The sequence below is a fragment of the Poecilia formosa genome, unplaced genomic scaffold, assembly GCF_000485575.1.
Source record: "Poecilia formosa unplaced genomic scaffold, Poecilia_formosa-5.1.2 Scaffold94, whole genome shotgun sequence".
Lineage (NCBI taxonomy): Eukaryota > Metazoa > Chordata > Actinopteri > Cyprinodontiformes > Poeciliidae > Poecilia > Poecilia formosa.
The window spans coordinates 276,773-300,952 of record NW_006800033.1 but is presented as its reverse complement, the minus strand read 5'-3'; the positions used below and the strand labels follow the sequence as shown (position 1 = coordinate 300,952).

The window sequence follows — 24,180 nt, the reverse complement described above, 5'->3', positions numbered from 1 at the left end:
GCTCTTCAGTTCCTGGAACAACTTCCTGAAAACCAGTGATGTGAAGAAAAAGTTTTGTCTTTTAAATCAGTGCTGAAATTGCCACTGCAGTTCTTCTATAAAGATAAAGAAAGAGAAAATAAGTTTTAATGTTTATTTCTTTTGTGCTTAGACTTAAATAAATGTATTTCTTTACATTTGTTTCTTGGTTTTCCTGCAAGGAACCTTGAGATAATTAAATTGTGTATGAATAGTGCTATTGAAATAAACTCACAGAGAGCAGATAAGGTGAGATAAGTAAAATAGTACAATTTTAGAACCAGAAGGAGAATACAGATTCCTGTATGATTTCTCCCATTGTGTGCGCGCCCTGAACAGTGTCTAGCTTCCAGGGAAGACCAAAAGAATCCAGACACCGAGCGGCGCGCCTGCGCCCAGACAGCGGCCTGAATGCCTGGGATGAGCGCGGGAGGACGGCCGCGCCGTAAGCTAAGAGCTTTGCCGGGGCCACGTAGCGGGGCTGAGGACTCCGGTGCGCAGGTATCCCCGCAACCGGTGTAACGTACATTAATAAAAAAATATCCTCCCGCCTTTTTTGCACGCATAACAGAAGCTGGCATTACCCGTTCTGTGTGCACATCCGCGAATGTACATAGATAGATCGAGGGAGGGCAAGCAACCCTGCTGAATCTGTGCAGCTCTGATTGCACGAACGCAAGAAGGAGGTCGCTCTCGCTCTCTTTAGACGGAGGTAAGCCAGCGAAGCGACCGCAAAATGTCGCTGTTTTAGTGGATTTTCAGCACCTATAGGACTGACATCCAGGACAGCTGCCGGGGGAAGAGCACACGGGTCTCCGGAAGCCGGTGGCCGAAGCTACGGTAAAAATTGTCTGTGAACACTGACTTTGTGACAGTGTCGAGTGGAGTGGGTTTGCCACAGCTTTTTTTTTTGTTAGGACTCCAGCTTACAACGAGAGGGAGATACTGTGAAAACAAAGCGTGACATTGGCTTTAGCTTGACACGGGCCCGATAGCTGCCATTTATTATCTTCAATATGCAACACAGACATAAAGTGTAACGTTTATGCTAAAAACTTTAACGTTGGTGCTAGCTTTTAAGCTAACTAGCAACATTCTGGGCGGTTTGGGGTTAAAAAAAGTGAAAGTGCGTGTGTTTGTTTTGGGGTAAAGCATGTAAGCAAAACGTGAGACAAAACTGAAGGTTTTGAGATTATTCTGCAGATACATTTACCTAATGGGAGCATCTTCAGCTAATGTAGCAAAGTTAGCTTGTCATGTGCAGGTAAGGTTAGTAACTGTAGACTTTAGCTAGCGGGCTAAGTAGCATAAGTTGTCCAGGCCTGTACAGGGTTTCTTCTATTCGCTGAGCAGTGTTGCCTTTTAGGTTTTAACCCTTTGTGCAGTCATAGTTTTCATCTTCTTAAAAAAATGCATACATATTCAATTTTTAGTTAACTGGGGATAATATCTGACATCATTGGTTTCTGTCAAATTTGGAAATGTCTCAGTCTGTGCAGCAAAAGCTGAGATTTGTTTCCCCCTTCTACTTTTCATTAAGTTCAACCAAAAGATTTGAAGTAGACTGCGAAATCGGAGCATTGCTCCATGACCCGATTCTGGGGTTTGATGGCCACATACCTACAGAGGCATGAAGCATCCCTGCAGTGCACTGCACAGTGAGCTGGTTTAGGTCTTATGAGTTTGGACAGCGTGAGGAATGTGAACCTTTTACAAGCTGCAAGAGGAGAAAGCTCCTTAAAGTCTAGACTTGAGAGGGTGCATGGATTTCAGCAGCTTTGCATTGGAGAGTAAAGCGTGGCATATTTGAACTGCAGAGATCTCATCTGTGTCACAGACATTTTGGCTAAGCACTTTTCAGTATGTGCACCATTGTTTGTTTGGTACAGTTGCTTTGCAGTAACACTCCCATCCTGTGTCATACAGATCTTTAGCCACAGTAGCATCTATCCGGTACATGACTGGTTTTGTGGCTTTACCTATGCGCAAAAGAAGTTTTCTGTTTGGTTCTCAGAATGCCTCCAAATGGCTGATCGAGGAAAACCTTTAATTTTACCTTCTAGAGAGAAAGAAACTTCACTTCCTCTGTGCTTTGGATGAGTAAAACTGTCAGTGATACATACCAATGTGCTTGATTTTCATTCCTTCCAATAAACTTGTTTTCAAAATTGTCTAAGTTGAGGGGGGGGAAACACTTATCATTATACTTGTCATTTAGGTAAGATCTTCAGATCTGACAGGTTGTGTAACCTAATCACAGTTAATATTGAGCTCTATATGCTACATGATTCCCACATCAAAGGCTTCAATATTTCACAGTGAGTGAAACTCAGAAATGACTCATCATTACTGAGTGGAAGCCTTTTATGCAGCCTCTCAGAAGTTTACTGCTTGTTTGTTTGTGCTTCAAAATTCATTTGATTATTGTTTTGGGGTTTTCACCAGTTTTGTGCAGTTAGTACCAAACCAAATAAGTTTGGTTTATTGTTTCAAACCGCATACGCTTGATGGAGAAGGAAGCCACCTGATTCGACTTTAAGTCAAGCATGTCAGGCTGCAGTTTTGCATGCAGTTTATGCTTCTCTGTCATGTAGACACGGGATAATCTGCTCGGCTGTGTGCCTGGGACGACCATGTGAGGCGAGTTGCTCTGTCAGTGCTGAGCTCCCCTCCCCTCTGCGGTTTTAATGCTCTGAGAACTGCTGTCCGATTCTCAGAGGGGATCAGCGTCGGCATCCACAGGAAGGCAGGTGTGTCTTATGCTCCTGCGTTGCTCACGTTTGTAATTGCAAAGTTTGGCTGAACTGGTTTAGGTAGTTACTTTTTCTTTCAGTTTATGTCCTCTGCTATTTCTCATCATATATTTTTAATTATTTGGCAAGATTAAAGTAGAAAAACAAATCAAAGGAAATTTTACTCCATCTAAGTATTACCAAATAAGTGCAGAATGAGTGTTGAGGGAAGCAAAGTTTGTAATAAATGTGGGTAAATGAACACGTATATTTGATTAGGAAGGCATTTCCTTAGGTCAGAAACGCCTTTTTTGTCTGAATTACAACCAAATAAATTGAACGTTGTGACTGATACAGTGGAAAGTAGTATATATATATATTTTCAATTTAATGGAAACATAATTGGTAAATTGACAATGCTTTTTATAATTTGCCGATTATAAATTTGAGTGAATAAACATTAGGTAGGTTCCTCAAGACTCGAATGTCGGACCATTTTTATTTAATATGAATATAAAGTATTAGTATGTCTCCTTACACCAAGTAAGGTGTAATTATTTCCCTCAATTAAGATCAGAGTTCATGATTTGTAAATAAGAAAAAGCCTGGGGGAAAAATGCCATCCAGTGGAGAGTCCAAAGAAGAAGAAGAAAAAAAACCCAATAAAATAACAAAAAGGTCTATTTTATATTTTGTGACATATCTTGATGCTCCCTCAGACCTTTTGAGTAAATCTTCTGCAGTCAAAAGAGGAACATTTTGGAAGAAGTACAAGCTGTTACATCTGCCGTAAAACAAACAGAGCATTTCAGAAGAAGAACATCATGTTGTCACAGTGTTGCAATGTGAAGATCTGAGGCTGCTCTGGTGCTTCAGGACCTGGATGACTTCCTTCATTTGGATCCATGAATTCTGCTCGGCAGTAGAAAATCCTGAAGGACAATCTGTCTGGGAAGCTTATGGAGCAGAGCAATGATCCCTAGGATTCTAGCGAGATCACCTCTGATTGGATCAAAGAACAAAAGTTTTTCAGAGTGAATTAGTCAAATACAGCTGTAATGCTTGAAAACGATTCAAAATGGCGGAATAAAAACAATCCTGCAATAAACAGTGTGCCAAAATTCCCCCACAGAGATGTACAAGATTGATTTTTAGGTAAACTGGGTTCATACTGTCTGATTTACGTTCTTAGCAACAAATTCACTATTGCACAACCAGGCTTCATTTTGTGGCATTTTACAAACTGTGATTTCCAAATCTGATTTAAAATCACATTATATGTGCATTTATATGGTATATATGGCAGCATTACTTCATTGTCTTTCTTCTGTAGCAAGTTGGGTGTTTATTTTAAGCCAAGAGTGCATAAGTGCAAGATGTTTGTAAAGATAGAGGCGATATTTGCTGTCTCCAAGAAAGGAAATGCTGGTGTGTGTGTGGGTGTGTGTGTGTGTGTGTGTATAGTGCTATAGGAGGTTTTCTAGCAAAAGAAACCGCCTCGATGCATGCTCAGAATTACTGGTAAAGGCTTTTTGAGGTCACCTAACTGTCAACCTGGAGACGCCTCAGTATGGATGTGCCAACCTTCCAACTTTTAGTATATCCATGATTCAAAGTCAAGTCTAAAACAAGCATATACGTCTTTTTTCAGTGCGTGACTTGTTTATAAACAAGATAATCACACTTTAGGTTACAAGTGTAGCAGATAAGTTTCACTGACAGGTTGACATACAATTTCCTGTGGTTGCGTTTGCAATAGAAGCTCCAGAGCTGTGGTTACACTACGCTTTCTAGCAGTCAATGGGAGCTGCGTTTACATGTGCTGCTTAAGACGAAGGCAAACCTTAACGTTGTTCAGCATTTCTTGCCGTTTCAGGTGAGCTTCTTGTTTCTGGGAGGCATTTAGATTGTTGTGACTTGATTTTTACTTTGATTGCAGTCCAACTTTAGATAAAAGCTAAAGTACAGTGGCTGCATTCTTGCTTTTGCATGCTCCGCTTTGGTTTGTTTCGAGGTTTTCTGCTTTACTACTGCTACAGGAGTGCGCTCTGTGGTTTTTGACCTTGTTTAATTAAAAATTTTAAAGTTTTTCATTGTACATTTGGGATAAGTTTCTGTTTTCCGTTAAGCCGGTTCTCTAGTTGCGTGTCACTTTAGAAATGCGTCTGAACGTTAAAATTGATGAGATCTTTCAGTTGTGGTCGAGAGAGACATTCGGGCTGCACAGTTTTGAAATTGAATTTTACTCACAGTCATTCGTGAAACCTGTGGTTTCAGCTCCCATACTCAGCACCAAGACAAACGTCTGTGGGTAAATGTGACACTCGCTGCTTCAAGCTCGACATGCCTGCAGTTTCAGGTCGCAATCTCACCGTTTTCTCAAAGCGAGCGGAAGAACGTTGTCTTTAATCTCATCTGTAAGTCTCTTTGTTTCTTCTTTTTCTCTGTCTTGCAGTTAAATGGCGCTTCAAGCGAGACGTGGAGGTGCTGACAGGTGACCGGTCTCCGGCTCACCTTCGCTTGCTCTGGACCCGACAGACCTTGAAGAACTGACGCTGAGATTTCGTAATCAGATTTTGCTTCCCAGCTATATGGAACAAACTTTGGGACAGTTTTAATGTCTTACCAACTGCATGTCCTTCTCCGGACAGAATGGACGCTCTCTTTGAATCAGGTTGATCGTCTCTCACCTCGTCCCCTCCTTCCTATCTCCTCAGCAGGAGGGTGGGGGATTGGCCCCCTGCCCCTCCTTGCAGGCTAGGCTAGGTTAGGCTAGTCTTCTTTTTGCAACATAGTCTTTTCTCTTTTACGTTACCTTGTGCTCTCACGTGATCCAGCCCCATCATCACTTCTTCATGAAATCCTGCCAGAGCCTGAAGGAGGAGGTTTCCATCCCCAGCCTGGGTGGGATGTCACAGGAGGAGGCACGTAGGACACCCGTGTCCCAGAACTATTATCACTCTAATAACCCGGATTTGGACCTGACGGGAAAGGTACACAGGAGGGAGGTGAGTGGAAAGCCTTATTCTGTGTTGGTAGACAACAAGATGTCCTCCAAGATGGCCGGGACGGATCAGAACATGGGTCAGGTGCCGCCTCAGCATGTGACTTCACAGCAGCATCAGCAGTACTTCCGAGAGGGAGCGCAGGAGGCGGGGTCGCAGGAGTCCGAAACGGGAAACCAGGAATCCTCTGATGACACTGAGGTGGATGAAGATGATGAGGAAGAAGAGGACGAGGAGGAAGAGGGTGAAGAGGGCTACAAACGTGAGCAGATCATCGTCGAGGTGAATCTGAACAACCAGACGCTTCACGTATCCAAGGGCGACAACAAAACTGGAACCACAGCAGATGACTCGGAAAGAGGAGGAAGTGATGAGGATGAGGATGATGAGGAGGAGGAAGAAGAAGAGGAGGATGAAGAGGAGGAGAGCCATGACGAGGAAGAGGAAGACGAGGAGGACGAAGCAATGGACAGTCAAACGACGCGGTCGAGAAGAACCAGACAAAGTTCTTCGTCAGCCAGCCCGCCAAAGAGGAAAAGCCTCCGAACGGCTCTGAGCGCCGCCGCGGCCGGAATGACCACCAGGGGGCGGCGGAGGCGCATGGAGCCTCCAAAAAGCAAGCGCAGGTCGGGGAGGTCGACCCCGTCCTCCGCAGGTACAGAGAGGACTGGCGAGAAGGCGGAGATGGAGGAGGAGAAGGAGATGCTGGCGTGTGAGAAGTGTCCCCGGGTGTTTAACACCCGCTGGTACCTGGAGAAGCACATGAACGTCACACACAGGCGGATGCAGATCTGTGATAAATGCGGCAAGAAGTTCGTCCTGGAGAGTGAGTTGGCACTGCATCAGCAGACTGACTGCGAGAAGAACATCCAGGTAAATCTGACTTCATTCATTAGTTTTCATTCAACCTGCAATTAAAGATTGAAGTGGTGCAGGTCTGGTGTTTGAAACGATAACAAACCACGGTTAATCAGATGCAGGTGTGTCCCAGTAAATAATATTAACCCAAAATTTAGTGATTTAACAAGACATGAGAACAATACAAATGTATTTTAATAATAGAAATGATAAGTTGTGACTATTGAAATCATGCTGCTGACCAGCTGAAAGTCATTAACATTCTTCATAAGGAGGTTAAGCCACAAAGGGTCACTGCAAATGAATGTGACTGTTCACAAATTGCTGTATTTTAGAATAATAATGGAAAGCTCAGTGGAAGGAAATTAAAGTGTGGTTGTGAAAATAGAACAGGTGAAACTTCAGCCTGGTGAATTGTGAAGCAGAACCCATTCAGGAGTTTGAGAGAGACTTATGATCTACAACACGGATGGATCAAAGCAATGGGCTACATCTGTTGTTAAACCACTGTTGAAGAACCTTTTTACCCAAGACGTTTTGCAAGATCTGGGCACCAAAATCTGTTGAGGCAAGTGTAAGAGGAACTGACCCAATCTCAGTTGCAGTCAGACAGTTATGCTTTCATAATTCTCTCTTGTAGTTTAGAATTTCTTGACCTGAAAAATGAATGCTTGCTGTTTTGGTTGATTGATGTAATAAGAGTAGTAGACTATATTATAGTTGGCAAATGGGACAGGCTTCAGGTTCATACAGATTCTGGAATAAAAGTAAAATAATGAACCTGAAATAAATGTTGGCATCTCTACACTGGATGTTGGATTGAGAAGAATTGGTCTGTTCTGTCTGGAGGAATACCAGGAAACTGTGATCATTATTAATCTACTAAAACGTTACGCAGATTAATAACACACAAACTGGTGTTTTCAAGACTTTATTTCTTTTAGTTATGCTGGTTTTTCTGTTTACAGCTAACAAAAACACAACATTTAGGGCTAGAATATTACATTAGATCAATAAACATTTTAATGTGAAATGTGGTTTTAGGGAAAAGTATATTTAAAACCCATCTAAAGGTTCTTTTCAAAAGGTGCTTTTAATCTCACAAACGAAACTTATTGTAAGGCAGTTTGTACTTTATGGGACATCAACCTCAACTTTATCTTTTTCATTCCCAGATAAATCCATTAAAAACATGACCAAGAGGCTTCATGAACATTATCTGCTCTTACTTTAATCCAAATGCTCTTAGAGAATATTTGAAAGAAGAACAAGATTTGTTTCCTTGCTTGTTTGACGTCATTGAGAGGGTTTCGGTAGTATTTCTGCATTACAATCTTGACAATTATTCATTGTGAAGTTAGTAATTTTGTGGCGAAATGAGTGTTGCTGTTTTATTTGCTGATAAATTCTGTTTGTGGGTTTTGAAGCTCCTTTGAGCCAAATGACTGCCTCTGGCAAAACTGTCCCCCCTCGTCAGAGTTTGTACAAAGACTTCAGTGCGTTCATTTGGCTTTAGGTGTTTTACAAATCTTGTAGTTTATGATCCTCGGTCTTCCAGTCATCATACAACAATCTGCCGAAACCAGTCTGTTAGCGGGAGCATCAGGTTTTTTTTTTGTTTTTGTTTTTTTTAACTGAATATTTTGTTGTTGGTTTTAGATTTTTATAGAGCATTCGGTATGCACAGGTGCAAAAGCTGAAGGCAGTCCACTTTTTCCAAGTTTAAATGCCTGATGTGAATTTGACCCATCTGCATTAAACATTTATACATGCATTGGTAGCTTTACTATAGCAAACCTTTCAATTATCTGGTGCTCTTGGAGTCCAGATATAGTTTAAAAACACATGCTTGCAGATTTGCAGCACACCTCCTGTAAGTCTGTATCCTTATCTGCTGTTCTGTTGTGGCTTTAGTTTCCTGACACTGAATGGGGAGGTTCAGCTGTTGAATTCCTGAGGGACTCGCAGCTGTTTTGATCGCTTGAATTCGCCCGATTTTTGCTGACTTTGATTTACATTCTCAGGTTATTTTGGATGACAGGGTATCTGAGCAGCTGCTCAGATTTCTACTAACAATGCCACGCTGTGAGGATGTAAAGCACCATTCATTAAACGGCTGTCAGTTCCTCCTAAAGCGGGAAACGGTTATATTTAAGATTTTTCTCATTTGGCCGAAACATACATCGCCCTAGAAAAGTCTGCAGCTTTAAATCTCTATAGTTTAGTTTATTTCTACCTTCATAGTTTCTGTTAATGTTACCAAAATACATCAAATTAGTTTTAAACACATTTTAGTTTGTGTATTTTTAGTGCGTCTTCAATGGAAAGATTTCATAAACTCATTTCTGTCTTAACATAAGTGCATGTGAGTGGAGTTTCAGAACTCAAAAGGAGCTAAATAGCGTCAAGCCTGAGAGGAAATCATGTGTCGCACGCAACTGTTTCCACTGAACCTTAGCAGTTTTATTGAAGAAAAGAAAAATTCACCTTTTTATAGGAGGAGGAAAAAACTCCCTTTTCATGCCAGCATAACATTAAGGCTTTTAAGAGCTCCTCAGATTAATTGAGGAAGTCTGTAATTTTGATTAGACTTTAATCAGCTTTTTTTTTTACATTTCTATTGCATGTTGTGGTTTAAGTTTGTGTTTCTGTGCTAAGCTTTGCAGCCTGAAAGATGGCTGCTGTTAGAGAAGCAGCTTTGTTTTATGGCTAAGTAACATTTTTGAATAAATTAGTTGTAGATGTTTACGTGTCATGATTAACATGAATGTCATAAAGTTTTTTTTTTTTAGCTTTTGAGCCATTCAAAACAGGTCTTTTCCTCAGGAGCTTTGATTATTCAATGCTGTTGATGAGTTTTAAAAAGGAGTTTAGTGCAGAAGTTGGAATTTATTTTCTCCACTACACATAGAGTGTAGTGAAATGACCCAGTTTCAAATCTCGTGTCCTTCAGTCAGTCCCCCTCATCTCACCGTCCTTTTACCATCTACGTTTCAGTTAGAAGGAAAATCAAAAGAAAGCACAAAGAAAATAAAAACCCTGTAAATAAACAAACATAGGAGAGGGGGAAAAAGAGAAAATATTACAGGGAAAACATCAATGTATGGTTTTAAAAAATACATTGATTAAAAAAAGGCTACATATATACAGAATATGGAAACGATGGCAAAATGTGAATAATATAAAAATAATATTCCATGATATTTAAAAAATGAGAAAATAATGGGAAAAAATCGCTTATAAAACAAGATTTGGAATAAAACGTAAAACTAAGTAATTCGATTATTTAATACTGTTGAAATTGAACAAATGTATAAATTTGTTATTGTATAACCAAATTGGGAATTTTTTAGCTTTTGGACGCAATATTTTCGTATGCACCAAGTTAGACATTTATTATTGCTTATCGATGCAATTACTTGCCTCAAATAAAAATAATTTCCCAGTTTAATCAGACGTTTATCCTGATGTTACACTTTTCCCCCAGCAGAGGGAGCTGATGGACTTCCAGAAAGTCGTACCTGCTGATAAGAAACCTCAACACTTTATTCCATCCTAATAAATATGTCTGCCCTGGTTTTCCACAGTGCGTCTCCTGCAACAAGTCTTTTAAGAAGTTGTGGTCGCTGCATGAGCACATTAAGATTGTTCACGGCTATGCAGAGAAGAAGTTCTCGTGTGAAATCTGTGAGAAGAAGTTCTACACAATGGCCCACGTCAGGAAGCACATGGTTGGTGAGTTGGGCCTTATAGTTATTTGCATAATGTTTTAAGGCATCAGCTCTGAAAATGTTTATTAATATTATTGGAACCCCAAAAGTAGCTTTAATTATCTCCTCTCATCTCCAGCTCACACTAAGGACATGCCTTTCACCTGTGAGACGTGTGGGAAGTCGTTTAAACGCAGCATGTCTTTAAAAGTTCACTCTCTGCAGCACTCTGGGGAGAAACCTTTCCGCTGTGAGGTAAGATGCTGTTTTAACGTTGCCGTAAAAACAAAATTGTCAATTAAAAACATTTAATTGTCTCTAATATTTACTTTTGTTGCATAATGAGGGGAATTCCTGCTTTATAAATGGAGGATTGGGTCCAAAAGTACAGTAAAAATGTGCTATGTTCACAAGAAATACAGAATGAGGAAATGCACAGTCTGTAATTAGGTGAGTTATAGGAATATCATAAAGATATCTGTCCAACAGGTTATTGTAGTTATGGTTACATGAATTACACTCGGCAGGTTATTGCATGTTTGCATTTAATAAGAGACTCAACAGCTTGATGGTAAATGCAGAAACTCATTAAAAGATACAAATGCAATTCTAGACCAAGGTGTCATTAATAACATGGAAACATTATTAAATGTTTTCCAACACAAGCAGCATGTCTCAATATTTGTGTCCGAAACCTTAAAGCAGAGAAAATAACAGATATTTGTTTCTGAATTTATCTTTGACAGGGTAATAAAGAACAGGTTATGTTTGCAGTATGTGATTAAGTCTTTCTGCAGCACAAATTACAGCAGGCAAAAGCGCTTCTGAATGTGAGCTGTCATCTGTGTGGCTTTCAATTACCTCCATTTCCCCCTTTTATCATGTCTCTGAATCGCGGCCCTCTGGGATCTTTCTGTGATGTTTTTGTGGCGACAGTCACGCCTTGCAACATTAACGTATCCTTTTCATCACAGCAGAAATTACACTCCTTCTGCTTTTCAGAGACATTCCAACAGATGGCGTCATGAAGCATTTGCTGAGTAAACTTTTCAACTCCAAAGAGTTCTATCCCTTTATTTGGTGCAACTTTCTTTTTCTCAGCCCTACAGATAAGTACTGAATGTTTGATAAGAAGAGAACTTCCTTTAAAGACTGAAGAAAAGTCTTAGTTTGCAGAAAATACCACCATGCTCTGAAACAGTATTTGCTCCCATTACACAGCCTGTTTCCTCTCCCCCCCAAACTTATCAGATCAGATCTAATTCCGATTTCTTAGATTTTCAGGAAATCTGAATTCATTTGACTTTCTCAATAGCGAAACCCAATTTCTGCCTGGTTTGTAGAATCAATCAGTCACTTAAATAGAACTTCCATGCAATATGAAGTAGAAAAAAGCAAAACTTTGTGCTTTGGTATGAAGAGGGTTTTGTTAGGGGGAAAAAAGTCACTGGCACTGGTTTCAATCTGAAACAGGTTACAAAAGGCTTTAGGACTCAGGCAACCATTGAGAGCCGTTATCCACAAATGGGGAAAACGCAAAGTGGTGCTGATCCTACTTAAGAATGGCCAGCTTTCCAAAATTACTCCAACAAGGCATTAACAACTAAATCCAGGAGGTCGCAAACCCCCCGCAGGCCTCATTTGCCTTAATTGAGGTCAGACTTCAACACCAAAAAAAAGGCTGGGTTGCTATGGCACCCAAAGCGAAAACCCACTGCTGACCAAAAAAAGCCTGTCTCGCAGTTGACAAAGTGATGATGCAAAAGGGTTGATGAGACGACATCTGCATCCTGTTGCTTCTGTCATTAAACAACCCAACCTTTCAGAAATAAGAACAGTTTACCTTCAGTCACACATGGTGGTGGTAGTGTTATGGTCTGGGACTGTCTTACTGACCCATGAATTCTGCTCTGTTGTATAAAATGCCAAAGGAGGAATTATCTCTGAACACTAATTTAAATTCCAGCACACTTCAGGTCCTCAATCCTCATAACTGAACCACCAAGTCCACCTCTGATTGGCTGAGGGAAAAGTGAGATTTTGGAGTGGCCTAGTAAAAGTCCGAACTTGTAACATGGCATTTAACAAAACCCTTTAATGTGGGTGAATAAGAGCAGTTATGCAAAGGCCATTTACTCAACAACAGTGATGTAAGATTTGTCAGTGATTAAAAAATTAAAAAAACACAATAGTTGTTGCTGCTTATTAGGTTTAGGGGACATTTACTTCTTTCCACATAGGGTCACGTTTGTTTCAACTGCTTTTTTTTGCCTTAATAAATAAAATATTTTATCCAACATTAACAGTTATTTGATGATGTAAAATATTGAAGTGTAAGATAAAGCAAAACAAAATAAATCTATAGGGGGCAAATACTTTTTTACTGCACGTGCATTATGGCGCTCTCTGCTGTTTTCTGACATAAACTACAAAGAGCATCTCTATAAAAATGACTGACGACCAAATGCTGTCACTTTAAGATTAATGCAATCGATATTTTTTCACATTCTGTGTTAAATATTTTCTTTTTTACATCTTGAAGACACAGTGGTAGTAAGATTCAACCTTTCAAAATGTTTATAAACCATATAAAGTCTTTTAAACTTTCAAAGAGGGAGCAATTGATTTCTTCCCGTTGTGATGCTCTCATTTAGTTTTCTACTCATAGCAGTAAAGCAGAGTTAAGGGGTGAGAATCCATACGGCATTATGAGTGAAGAAATTTTTAAACAGTATTTTGCATAATGTTTTTATTATTTTTCATACTGCGTTGTAGGGTACACGGTTGCATACCACATGAATTATTGCAAACAAACACATTATAAAGAGCACAAAACAATAAGAAACTAGAGTAATGATTTGAAATTCAAATATAGTTTAGAACATGTGTGTTCGCACCCCTAATGCTGTGGTCTCCAAACTTTTAATGACATGGGCTGGAAATGTCAATCCAAAAAGTTTGTGAGCCATATAAACATAATTTTAAAAAAGTATATAATTTATCAGGTCAGCGATGAAATAAAAATGCAATTTTAGTGAAACAAATAAAATCCTTAATTTTGTGGGGACGTAATGAGCGAGTGATTATAAATCCAGAACATAAACAGGGTTTTGTTGGTTTACCGTAATAAAATAAATGTATACAGTTTCCAAATCTTTCAGAGGGAGGAGTTGGAAGAATTTTCATTTTTGTGGCTTGCAAACAAAAAGTTTATTCTTCATTAACAAGAACAAGACTTTGGTTTCTTCTTTTCTTTAAAACACACCTGCTATATTTAGCTAAGTTTAATAAATCAGTTAAATACATTTGAGTAAAAATTGCTGGATATTTGTGATTCTGTTAACGGTGAAATTATAGAGAAAACATAATGGTTAAAAGATGAATACTTTGTTTTGCACCTAATTTGTCTGTGTTAGGATAATTTCAGTTTATCGATATGAACTTTCCATCTGTACCAACCACCTGAGCTTCTGGACCAAATATATTAAACTGTACAAATATTAAACTGCGGTCAGGGCCGCACTTTGGACACCCTGGCCTTTCTGCATATGGTCGACTTATTTAATATTTTCTTTTGTCTCCACACATTAACAGTCAGCAGACGGTGTGTCCTCAGAATTGAACTCAAACCATGTCAAACATTATAATGGTTGACCAGCTGAAAGACCAAACTTCTGCCGTTGCTTTGGAAAGTATGCAGTCAGTTTCCCTCTCAGTATTCGTAGGGTTGTTTATGCTCCACAGGGTGTCCTTACTTCCAGCTTAGGCCTTTAACTATACCACACTTTAAAACATTTTCATGGGTGGAGTTGTTCTAATTAGATGTTAGAAGCTATCCCAGACACTAAGGTTTTTATTACATGCCTATTAGGTTTATGTAATGTGCAGGCCTTACATTCTTTCTTCAGATTTTTTCTCTCACCACAGACATTTATTTAGTCAGGTGGAGGCACAGAGTATAAATATCTAACCTTTGGGAAAAAAAATCGAACCATGAAACCCTCAGTGCAACTATGCACTGTGTGTAACAAGTGCTGCAACCAAGGGTTATTTTTAGCGGCTGAACATATGTGGCTTTTTTTTTTTTCTGGATTTTCTCATCTGAGCAGATGTTGGATGGTGGGAAGTCTCTTCTCAGACCATTGGAGGGGGCCAATCAGAGCCCACTGAGTTCTTTGAAGAGAGATAATCTGTCCTCACATTAGTTTGTACTGAAAGCTAAATATGCTGAAGTAAGCAGAACTCTGCTGCACATTACCACAGGGGAAAAAACCCCACTGTGAAATGCAGAGCCATGTGACAAGGGTTCAGTTTAGATTTCTGAGAACGTGTGCATGCGTTGACCTAGTGGGCACATGTCTAAAAAAGCCTCTCTCTTTCCGTTGCAGCACTGCGACGAACGGTTCCAGTACAAGTACCAGCTGCGCTCCCATATGAGCATTCACATTGGACACAAGCAGTTCATGTGCCAGTGGTGTGGCAAAGACTTCAACATGAAGCAGTACTTTGACGAGCACATGAAAACACACACAGGTGAGAACTGAGGCTCTCGCTGTGCGCCTCAGGGTCAGACACATGCATACAGCTCTGGAAAAAATTAAGAGATCACTTAAAAGGATCAGTTTCTCTGACTTTACTTTTTCTAGGTATATGTTTGAGTAAAATTAACACTGCTCTTTTATTCTATGAAATGCTGACATGTTTCTTAAATTCCACTCAAAAATGTAGTATTTATTTGCAGAAAATGAGAAATGGTCAAAATAACAATAAAGATGCAGCACTTTCAGACCTCAAATAATGCAAAGAAAACAAGTTTATATTCATTTAGAAACAACAACACTAATGTTTTAACTCCAGAATTCAATATTATAGAAATCAATATTTGGTGGAATAACTATGAAGCTTTCAATGGGTTCAGTGTAATGGTCTTTTTTTTTTTTTTTTTCCAGAGCTGTATATATTAGAATATAATAGTACCAGAGATTACCTCTGTGTGGCAAAGTTTAGGATGAGCTTAAAAACTGAATTCAGCTTAATAAATCAAAAAATATTTTATTTCTGAACTCATGTTCTTGCACAGAAATATCCCTCAAAACCTCTTAAAAGTGCATCACATTCAAAATTGAGAAAACATTTTGGGTGTTTGCTGCACACAGATAAAGAAAAAATGTGACAATTTTTTCACATCACAGTTCTGTAAGCACATGATATCTGAACAGAACCAAAACATTTTGTTTGTTGTAATTATCAGCAATTACAGTAAACAAAGCGGACATACTGACTCCATCAAGCAGGAGAACATTTCATACAAAAACATTCAGCAACAGTGGTAAATATTCCTGGAGATGTCCCGTTTTTATTTAATGTTTTAGTACTTTAATGCTGCAAATGGAAAAAAAAAGAAATCTAACATCAATGGATATGAATCCTTAAACACTGCTTTAACGAGGTCTCACATGTTCACTGTGCTGCTGACCTCTTAGCTGATTGCAATGCGCAAAGAAAATGTTAAGATCACTGAACAAAATTATCTGAAAATTAGCTTTTAAATGCTGTTGAAGTAAATACAGGTGAAACCAAATTTTCACACAACTGAAAATTTGGTCCTAAGTTTTTTGTTTTGCTTTTTGTGTCCCATTCCTACTGACAGAACCAGCTTACCAGAGGCACTGGTCTCACATGCATATTAGCTCAGCCCACAGGTTTTCTACAGGACTGAGGTCAGGGCTCTGTGTTGGTGTCTACGCTTTGTGCAAACTTTAATCCGCCATTTTGTGCTTCTTCCTCATTGAGTGAGTCTGTTTTCATAATCACCTTGTCTTACGAGCCTCAGCCAAACCAGATCTTCAGTCTTCTACATTTTACACCAAAACACATTTTTCTCTTTTTTTTTTTCTTTTTTTTTTTGGAACCAGACAATTCCCACGGCGTTTATATTTGTACAGAATCACTTGAACAGATGAATATGAAGTAGCAGTATTAAATTATACGTTCTGACTGATCTAAAACGAGACGCATTTAAACTGATTTACTGTCCGACGGTGAGGAAGAGGGTTTCTTTTTATACAGCGTATGTAAATATCTGGTTTCAACCGCAACCAAAGTCAAATTGGAGTTTTTTTTTTCAATTATTTCATGTTAGCTTTTTATTTTATTTAAATATTTAGATTATTTGTGGAGTTTATTTTATTTCTCTCTCTCTTTTTGCAAAGCTTAATGCAGCTAGATTTATTTACAAAGTTTTCCAAGCTCTTGTTTTCCCTCCTCGCCGTCTGCCAGGCACCATAAACTCTCTATAAAAAGGAACAAAATGGGGTGTTGCCTCTTTACTTCGTTCTTGCAATGAGAGGGGATGTTTTACATCAAAGAACAGCTCTGCATATATTGTGGCTTGTAATGATAACCCAGACACATGAAGCTGTACATCCTTCTCTTTTTTTTTTCCTTCATGTTTCACCAATTTTCTAAGAACAGCCCAAGCACTGATGCCTGCGCGTCATCTGCTGTTTTTCCTGAGCTGTGGGTGGACACGCCACACTCAGTTGGCCCTCAAGGTTATATTTGTGATGTGTAATTACGCTGCCCTCTCGTATCCCTGCAGCTACCGACCAATTTAGCCTCGTCCAGGAGGAGACACACCCAGCCGTGCTCTGTAATACACCAAACTTTGATTCTTTTTTTGTAAATTCCCATGATTAAACGTAACAGGTACAGAACGCTGGCACATCAGCTGTCACCTTTTGATATTCAGTTGGCGTGGAGGAGCTTCGCGTGGAACGTGCCAGAATCCGGCATTTGGAGAGCCCTTCAGCAGGCTGTTAATAGATGGCTGTGTGGGTGGTAACAGGCACATTTAGTGGCTCCGTGGAGGGAGGTTAATGAGAGCAGCATTCTAACGGGACTGCTGTTGTTCACTTTCACGTCTCCATCCTCGAAGTGTGAATTGTAATAGCTTCCTGGGGAGTGGGTGGGTTGACGGCAGAGACCCTCGATTCAAGATGGAGGCTTATTTGCATTCTCAGAGCTGAAGTTGAAAAGGAAACTTTGTGTGAAAGGCTTCAATTGTTTGAAAGTTTGTTACCAGCACATTTGACAGCAGATGATTTAGGGCTGACGCGATGCTGAATCGATTATTGAAATAATCGTAGACTTGTTTACTAATCGATTAATTGTTAACTGAAGTGAACAGACCCAAAAAAGACTATTTGCTGAAAAAACATTCTCAGAGGAGTAATTAAGCCAAAAATGTACAAAAAAATAGCTTCACCTAGTTCAAATTCTGTAAAAAAAAAGATAAAAACAAGCAGAAAGTGCTTAGCTTTTCACATGTTAATGTTAGAAGTACTTTTTTTAGTTGCAGTTGCATCCTTTGCTGCACATAATCAAGCATACACTAAAGTAATGCTATGTTGCATTTTAGAAAATGAAATTATTTTCTTTATTTTAAAAAAATCTGTAAAAAATTTGATGTGCATCTTTTCATGCATTTCTAATATTACCTAAAGGCTTAAATTAACAATCTAAAGACTGCAGTTTCAATAATCGTCAATAGATTAATCAATAACTAAAAGAGTTGTCAGTTGCAGCTCTAAAATTATTTGACTCCAATTAATCATCCTGTTTGTCTTTCAGGAGAGAAGCCTTTCATTTGTGAGATCTGTGGGAAGAGCTTCACCAGCCGGCCCAACATGAAGCGCCACCGGCGCACGCACACGGGCGAGAAGCCGTACCCCTGCGAGGTCTGTGGCCAGCGCTTCCGCTTCTCCAACATGCTCAAAGCTCACAAGGAGAAGTGCTTCCGGGTCACCAGCCCCGTGGTCCTGCAGACTAGCGGCTCCTCTGTGCCTGTCCGCCTCTTCGCCAACGCCTTCTCCTCCCCCGCCTCCTCCTCTTCCTCTCCCACCACCGTCCCCGGGCCCTCGGCGGCGACCCCCGCCACCACCTCAGCCTCTCTGGGCCTCGCCCCAACCGGAGGGCCCGTTCCGCAGCAGGGCCCCGTCGGACACACGTTCTCCCATGTGCAGCTCCATTCTGCGCCCTCCCATCATCATCTCTCCAACGCGCCGCAGCAGGCCAATCCTCACAGCCACCACCACCTGGTGGTCCCTCCTGTCGCCCACCTCCCTCCTCCTCCTGCTCTTTTCAAGAGCGAGCCGCTTAACCACTGTGGGCATGAAGATAGCAGCTACCTGCACCACATGGCCCCCCTTGACAAAGGCCCCGGAGCGCCACAGCACCACTGAACCTGTGGAACACCAAACCACACCTTATTTGTCTTCTTAAAGCTCCGCCTCAGTTTCTCAATCGCAGGAACTGGAAGCTGGGTCTGCAGAGAGGAGTTTGTTGCAGACAGCAGGATGAGATGAAAAGGGAGCATACTTGTTCCATCAGATAATGGAGGTTTCCTGCGTAGACGTGGCTCGACTAGAATTAATCTAAACTCATAAACATTAAGGATTGAAACTGTTGCACCATCCGTGCACACATTAAGTGAGACATCACTTTAAAAAACTGTTCAACCCGGCAAAGGTTTTACAATCGCTAGGAATTATTCTTCAGAAAACGACTCTGTGTGAACATCTCTCTCCACATTTAATGGGTGGAAACTGGTTTTCATCACAAATAAAAGCTGCTGATGGAACTCAAAATCCATAATACCTAGACTCCCTGGATCTTCAAAGATCTGCTTCACTGAACTTCCCTCTTCTTTGTATTTTGTTAATTTGACTCAAGGTCATACATTAGTCAGGACATGAGCTTTCTGTGCCGCTCATCCCCATAGCAATATTGTACTTATTCTCCAAGCTCTAGTGCAGAAACCTCATGGGCAAACAAATGTTTAATGAATGTTGAAACTGGTTCTACCTGAGCCTTTTTTTACTGTACAGAGGCCAATGTTAAAGGGACAGTTTAGATTTTTATAGCAGTGTTCTGTGCTATAAACTACAGGTAGATGCTCTACCTGTAGTAGACAGATGTCATATTGAAATGAGTTTGTGTAAACATGAACATTCTTCTTAACTTCTTGGCAGTTAGGCTAACTGCTAAGAAGACAAGTCCACAGATTTGAGCTATGTTAAACAAACAGAAAAAGTTTCTTTCAGAATACTTCTGTGTTTTTTCACTGAAAAATGTCCCTGTTTTAGTGCAAAATTGCATTATTTGAGTCTCTCTGGCTGCCTCATCATCTCCAACTGATTGGTCTGCTCCAAGTCTGCCAAGAATGAAGCATTTTGGTTTTGCATCAAACTGTCAGTTTTGCAGACGTACCACTGTTTAGCTGTTTGGAAATTATTTTGAGTTAACTTGTGATCAGTTAAACACGATCTGCCAATATTGCAACTCTAATGTAACCGTCCAGTGATGAGCAATATTTTACTAGCTCACAAAATAACTTTTTCCCCCCTAAAACTGTTTATTATCTTAAGATTTTCTAAATTTGATAAGTAATGCATAAGGAGTGGTTATGGGTTTACTGAAATGGCTGGCTAATATTAGCGTTAGCATGTTTTGATATGACTTGTTGATCATTCAGATGATAGATTGGAAACTTTATTAATCCCTTTGGGATTTTCCCTCAAGGAAATTGTCTTCCACATAGCACACTTGGATATACATGATGAGAAATTGTTCCAGTTAAATTTGTGTGGACAAGATCTTCTCCTGATTCATAAGCAAAATTGATTTCTGTGGATGTCATAATTGTTAGTGATTAGCATTGGATTTACATGCAGATACCAGATAGGCTCTCATTTTCTGTAAACATCAGTGTGAAAGGTACACCAAGACTTGGACTTGTGTAAAAACTGCACATTTGTGAAATCAGAGCCACAAATTGACCATATTTTTGTTTCATTTTAAATGTCCAATTTGACATTTTAAACAATGCCAACTGGGTCTAAATATTCTTGCAAATGTAATTGCTAAAACCAGCTAAAAGCTGTTAGTTTTCCTCTGCTCTAATTATTTCTTCACTATTTTGCAAACTCACAATGCTATGACATCTGTCTGCCACAGCTAAGGCAACAATTACTGATAAGTTCACAGAACCTCAGTACAAAACGTTTGAACTGTCCCTTTAGGGCTGTCAGTCAGGGGGCAAACAGCAGTAGAGTAAAATGCAGTGCCATAGGTTACAGTGAGATGGGAGAGAATAGTTTTTAACTACTTTGTAAATTAAACTGAATCGAGACAAAGTCTCAGATTTATACCCGTAAAGATGGTGCTTTCCATTCCATTACTTAAAAAGTCCTGATTTTGCTTTCTAATTCAATTTTCATGACCTAATCTAGTGTGTAAGTGTGTGTGTGGGGGGGAAAATTTGTGTCCTTTCAGCCTGGCTTTTCTGCAGTGAAATTAATGTTTGACTTGATATTTTGTGATCGAGATGACTTTAATTAAACAGGATCTGCCCCAGGCACACACATACACACACACACACACACACCACACACGTTCAAGCATACACACGGTCACTGATTTACCTACAGTGACCAGTAAAACCACCTCAGCTTACAGGACTGTTGGTCAACGTTTGCTTTTAGAAAATGAATGACTGTCGAATAATACTGCCACTGTGAGGGGCCAGACATGTGGCCCCGTCTGCTTTTGTCCTCTACTTTATTTTATTTTTTATCCCCACCTCCCTTTGCTGCTGTTCAAACAATACGGGTTACCATGTTAAAGGTCGCCTGACACACACACACACACACACACACACACAGTATACACAACTGGGACCTTTTTCATTGAAGCTCTTAACAGTATATTATGCATTATTCCTCAGCCTGTATTCCACGGTTTGGTGTGGGGTGGTGTTGTAATGTAGAGGCTAGACGTTTATTTTATTTTATTTTTTTTTTTTACTTTCTGTACTGACAAACTTTGGTCAACAAAGACCAGCGCATGTCTAAACCTGTTGAATGTCGCCTAAGCAGAATGATGGTTTATAGGTCATTCTTGTTTCATGTTCTCAGATTATTTACATAGTTGTTAAGCTAATGAACAGCCGTCACATGCAGTTAACATCAGATCTTTACATACACTGAATAAAAGGATAATTTTTATTCCTCATCTTCTGACAAACTTTTCCTGTTTTTAGATCAGATTTAAAATTACAAAAATGATTTCTATGTAAGAACTACTAGAAAAATGAAATGGGGCTTCTTTGAGATCCTTTTATTATTTCTTCAAATTTAGATGTTTGCTTAATTCTCCTTGGTATTTGGTGGAACTGTAGGAATTTTGCCGATAGAAGTTGTTACTCAGTCACCTTTTCAGCTCTTCCCACAGGTTTTCTGTGGGCCTGAGGTTGCGGCTTTACAATGGTCGCTCCGAAACTCGCAATTTGTCGTCCTTAAGCAACTTAATTGCTGTTTTGGATGCTGACAGTCATTACCCAGCTGTCATTAAATGCTACCTCGGTGTTTTCACATAATGATGTTTCTTCAAGATGCCATCTAATTTAAAGTACAACATAATGCTGCCACCCTCATACTTCACAGTTGGGATTGTGGGTTTTTGGCTAGCAAGCTTCCCTATTATTATTTTTTTCCCAGAAAATGATTCAAAGATAATTTTGGGGCTAAAATGTTTGTTTTATTAAACAATAAGACAGGTTTCGAAACGTATCCATTTCTGAGCAGTTTCAACAACAATCTTGGGTTGATTCTCGCATGTCATATATAGAAGCTACCCGACTTCTGAGCACTTTGATGGCAGAACATTTCCATGGTGTTTATACTTTCATAAAGCTGTTTGAACAGATGAACTTTACACCTTTAGGGAGTTTGGAAAAGTGAATCAAGTGGAGCTCCACAACTCTCTTCCTGATTTCTTTCAATTTTCTGTAGTGTCATAAAAGGAAGTTGTGTTTTTGAGGGGTTGCCTTAGAATACATCCTCAGGCAAGCCTCCCTTTAACTCTAGTGTTGGTAATTAACAATTTAACAATCAATCCTGAATAGCTTAAAAGCGAAGTCACCTTAATGTAAAACTTCTGATGTTAAAAAACTCAAAACATAGAAATGAAATCCATCACTACTGACCTAAAATGGTAAAAGCTTAGTTTGATTTAATGACTAACGGTGAGAGGGTAAAAACACATTTTTATATTGTGTATGTAAAATCTGGTTTCAACTGCTGATGTACTGTCAGCACATGATAGGAAATGTCAGGATAGGAGGCAGTGGTCAGAAAATGTCATGAAACTGGGGTTCTTCCGTTGGCCAATAGGTGCATGTCTGGTGTTTTTAAGGAGCAGAAGCTGTGGGCTTGTGTTTGGTCTGAATCTTCCCTGTTCTTGTCACCTCAGACTGATGGTGCATTGAGAGCGCATTGTTCCATGCATTTGGTCTCAGTTTGGTCTCTTACCCAAAGCTGCTTTTACAATGTGTCCCAATAATGTGTCATTAGAGGAGTAAACGGGGAGGGGGGCGGACAATAGGAATAAAATAACCCATCCTGTCATTCTGATGGTAGTCTGAAGTGGTTAAGTTCAGTAGTTTAGCGCCAGGCCTGCAATTAGCCTGCCATCTCTGTGCGTCTTAAATACTGCTGCAATATTATTTGCTATCATTCAGTCTCTGTAGGCTCACTGCTGGGATTCAGGATTTTGCAGTAGGGGTATTTTCAGTCTTGTATTGTTCCTTTTGTTTTTTATTTTTTATTTTTAAAGCCTTTTGTTATTCTCTGCACTTTACTGCTGCGTGGGTGATGCGCAGGGAACGGGGTTAGGGGAGGGGGTGACGATGCATTGTGGAGCAGAATGCAGTTGTGACTGTATGGGAAATGGATGGAGGCGATTTACTTTTGAGTGGATTTTTTTTTTTTTTTTTTGGCAAGGAAAGGAGGAGAATCTGAGGTGGAGGTGGACAGTGTGCAAGGGACCATAGCTAATATACACATCTATGTACTTAACTTCATTTTGAGAAAAAATAGCCTTCAATGTGGACCTTTCCTTCAAAGTACAAATGATGATCCTGCTGCTTTTGCGCCATCACACACGCCCCTCCATGTATTATTGGAAATACGTTCGTCATTTTTATTTTATTTTTTCCCGTTGTGTCCATTTTCTCTGTTGCAGAATGATTCTCCTCCTCCTTTCTTTGTTATATAGAATGCACTTTCTACTAAAATCCTTGAGTAGTTAAAAAAAAATAACATTGTATATTCTTTAAAGATGTTTTAAACAAAAAAATCAATATTCTTTCCCCTTTGTATTTTTAACCACTTAATGTAGCATTGCGTATTTTATTATTGTATCTGGTACAAAATGTGCAGCTTTATAATGTCCTGTTTTGTCCTTTTTGTATGTTTTCTGGAGATTGAGGATAAGTGATAAAAAGTTGGGCCTTTTTTTGATAATGTACATTTAACTGACTGCTAACTTTGAAGTAAAAACTCGTAGCCATGATATTTGTTTCTCTGGATCCTTTTTTTTCCTTTTTTCCATCCTTTGAAATCCTTGCTGTACAGAGAAGAGTATATTGGACAAAACTGGCACTTAATTTAGGGCTTCAGGTATTGCGGCCTAATAAAATATCTGATGTAGAACTGAGCTCAAAAGGAACTTAAAAAAAAAATCCACATTTATTTATTAAAAGTTAATGAAGCTGCCGTTAGTTGCGGAAGTTAGCAGGCGGCTAAAGCATGACCCAAAGAGTCTCTATCTATGCGACAAAGATAAATAAAAAAAAAAAAAACTGCAGCAGATCTTCAACAAGATGCCAAAAAAATAATTAAATCAACGTTTGAAATGCAGCAGCAGGAATATTAGAAAGGTGTGCATAAATAACTGCCTGCAAACGCAGCAAACTGAAGCTGAATTGTCACAAACATAGGGTGATGTGAGAAACTG

General features: G+C 39.5%; 1 protein-coding gene across 3 annotated transcripts; it reads left to right on the top strand.

The window, feature by feature from the left end:
- The first annotated feature begins 396 nt into the window (after positions 1-396).
- Positions 397-23,736, top strand: znf652 (zinc finger protein 652). 3 transcript variants are annotated; one of them, XM_016674398.1, is made up of 6 exons: positions 397-519; positions 5,206-6,628; positions 10,201-10,348; positions 10,463-10,578; positions 14,712-14,856; positions 17,956-23,736. In XM_016674398.1, the coding sequence occupies exons 2-6, from the start codon at positions 5,606-5,608 to the stop codon at positions 18,564-18,566; spliced, it is 2,043 nt and encodes a 680-aa protein (XP_016529884.1). In that variant the 5' UTR covers positions 397-519; positions 5,206-5,605; the 3' UTR covers positions 18,567-23,736. The 3 variants fall into 3 exon arrangements, with proteins under 3 accessions (XP_016529884.1, XP_016529883.1, XP_007558109.1); XM_016674397.1 differs by having other exon boundaries at positions 397-730; XM_007558047.2 differs by having other exon boundaries at positions 397-858.
- The last annotated feature ends 444 nt before the right edge of the window (positions 23,737-24,180 follow it).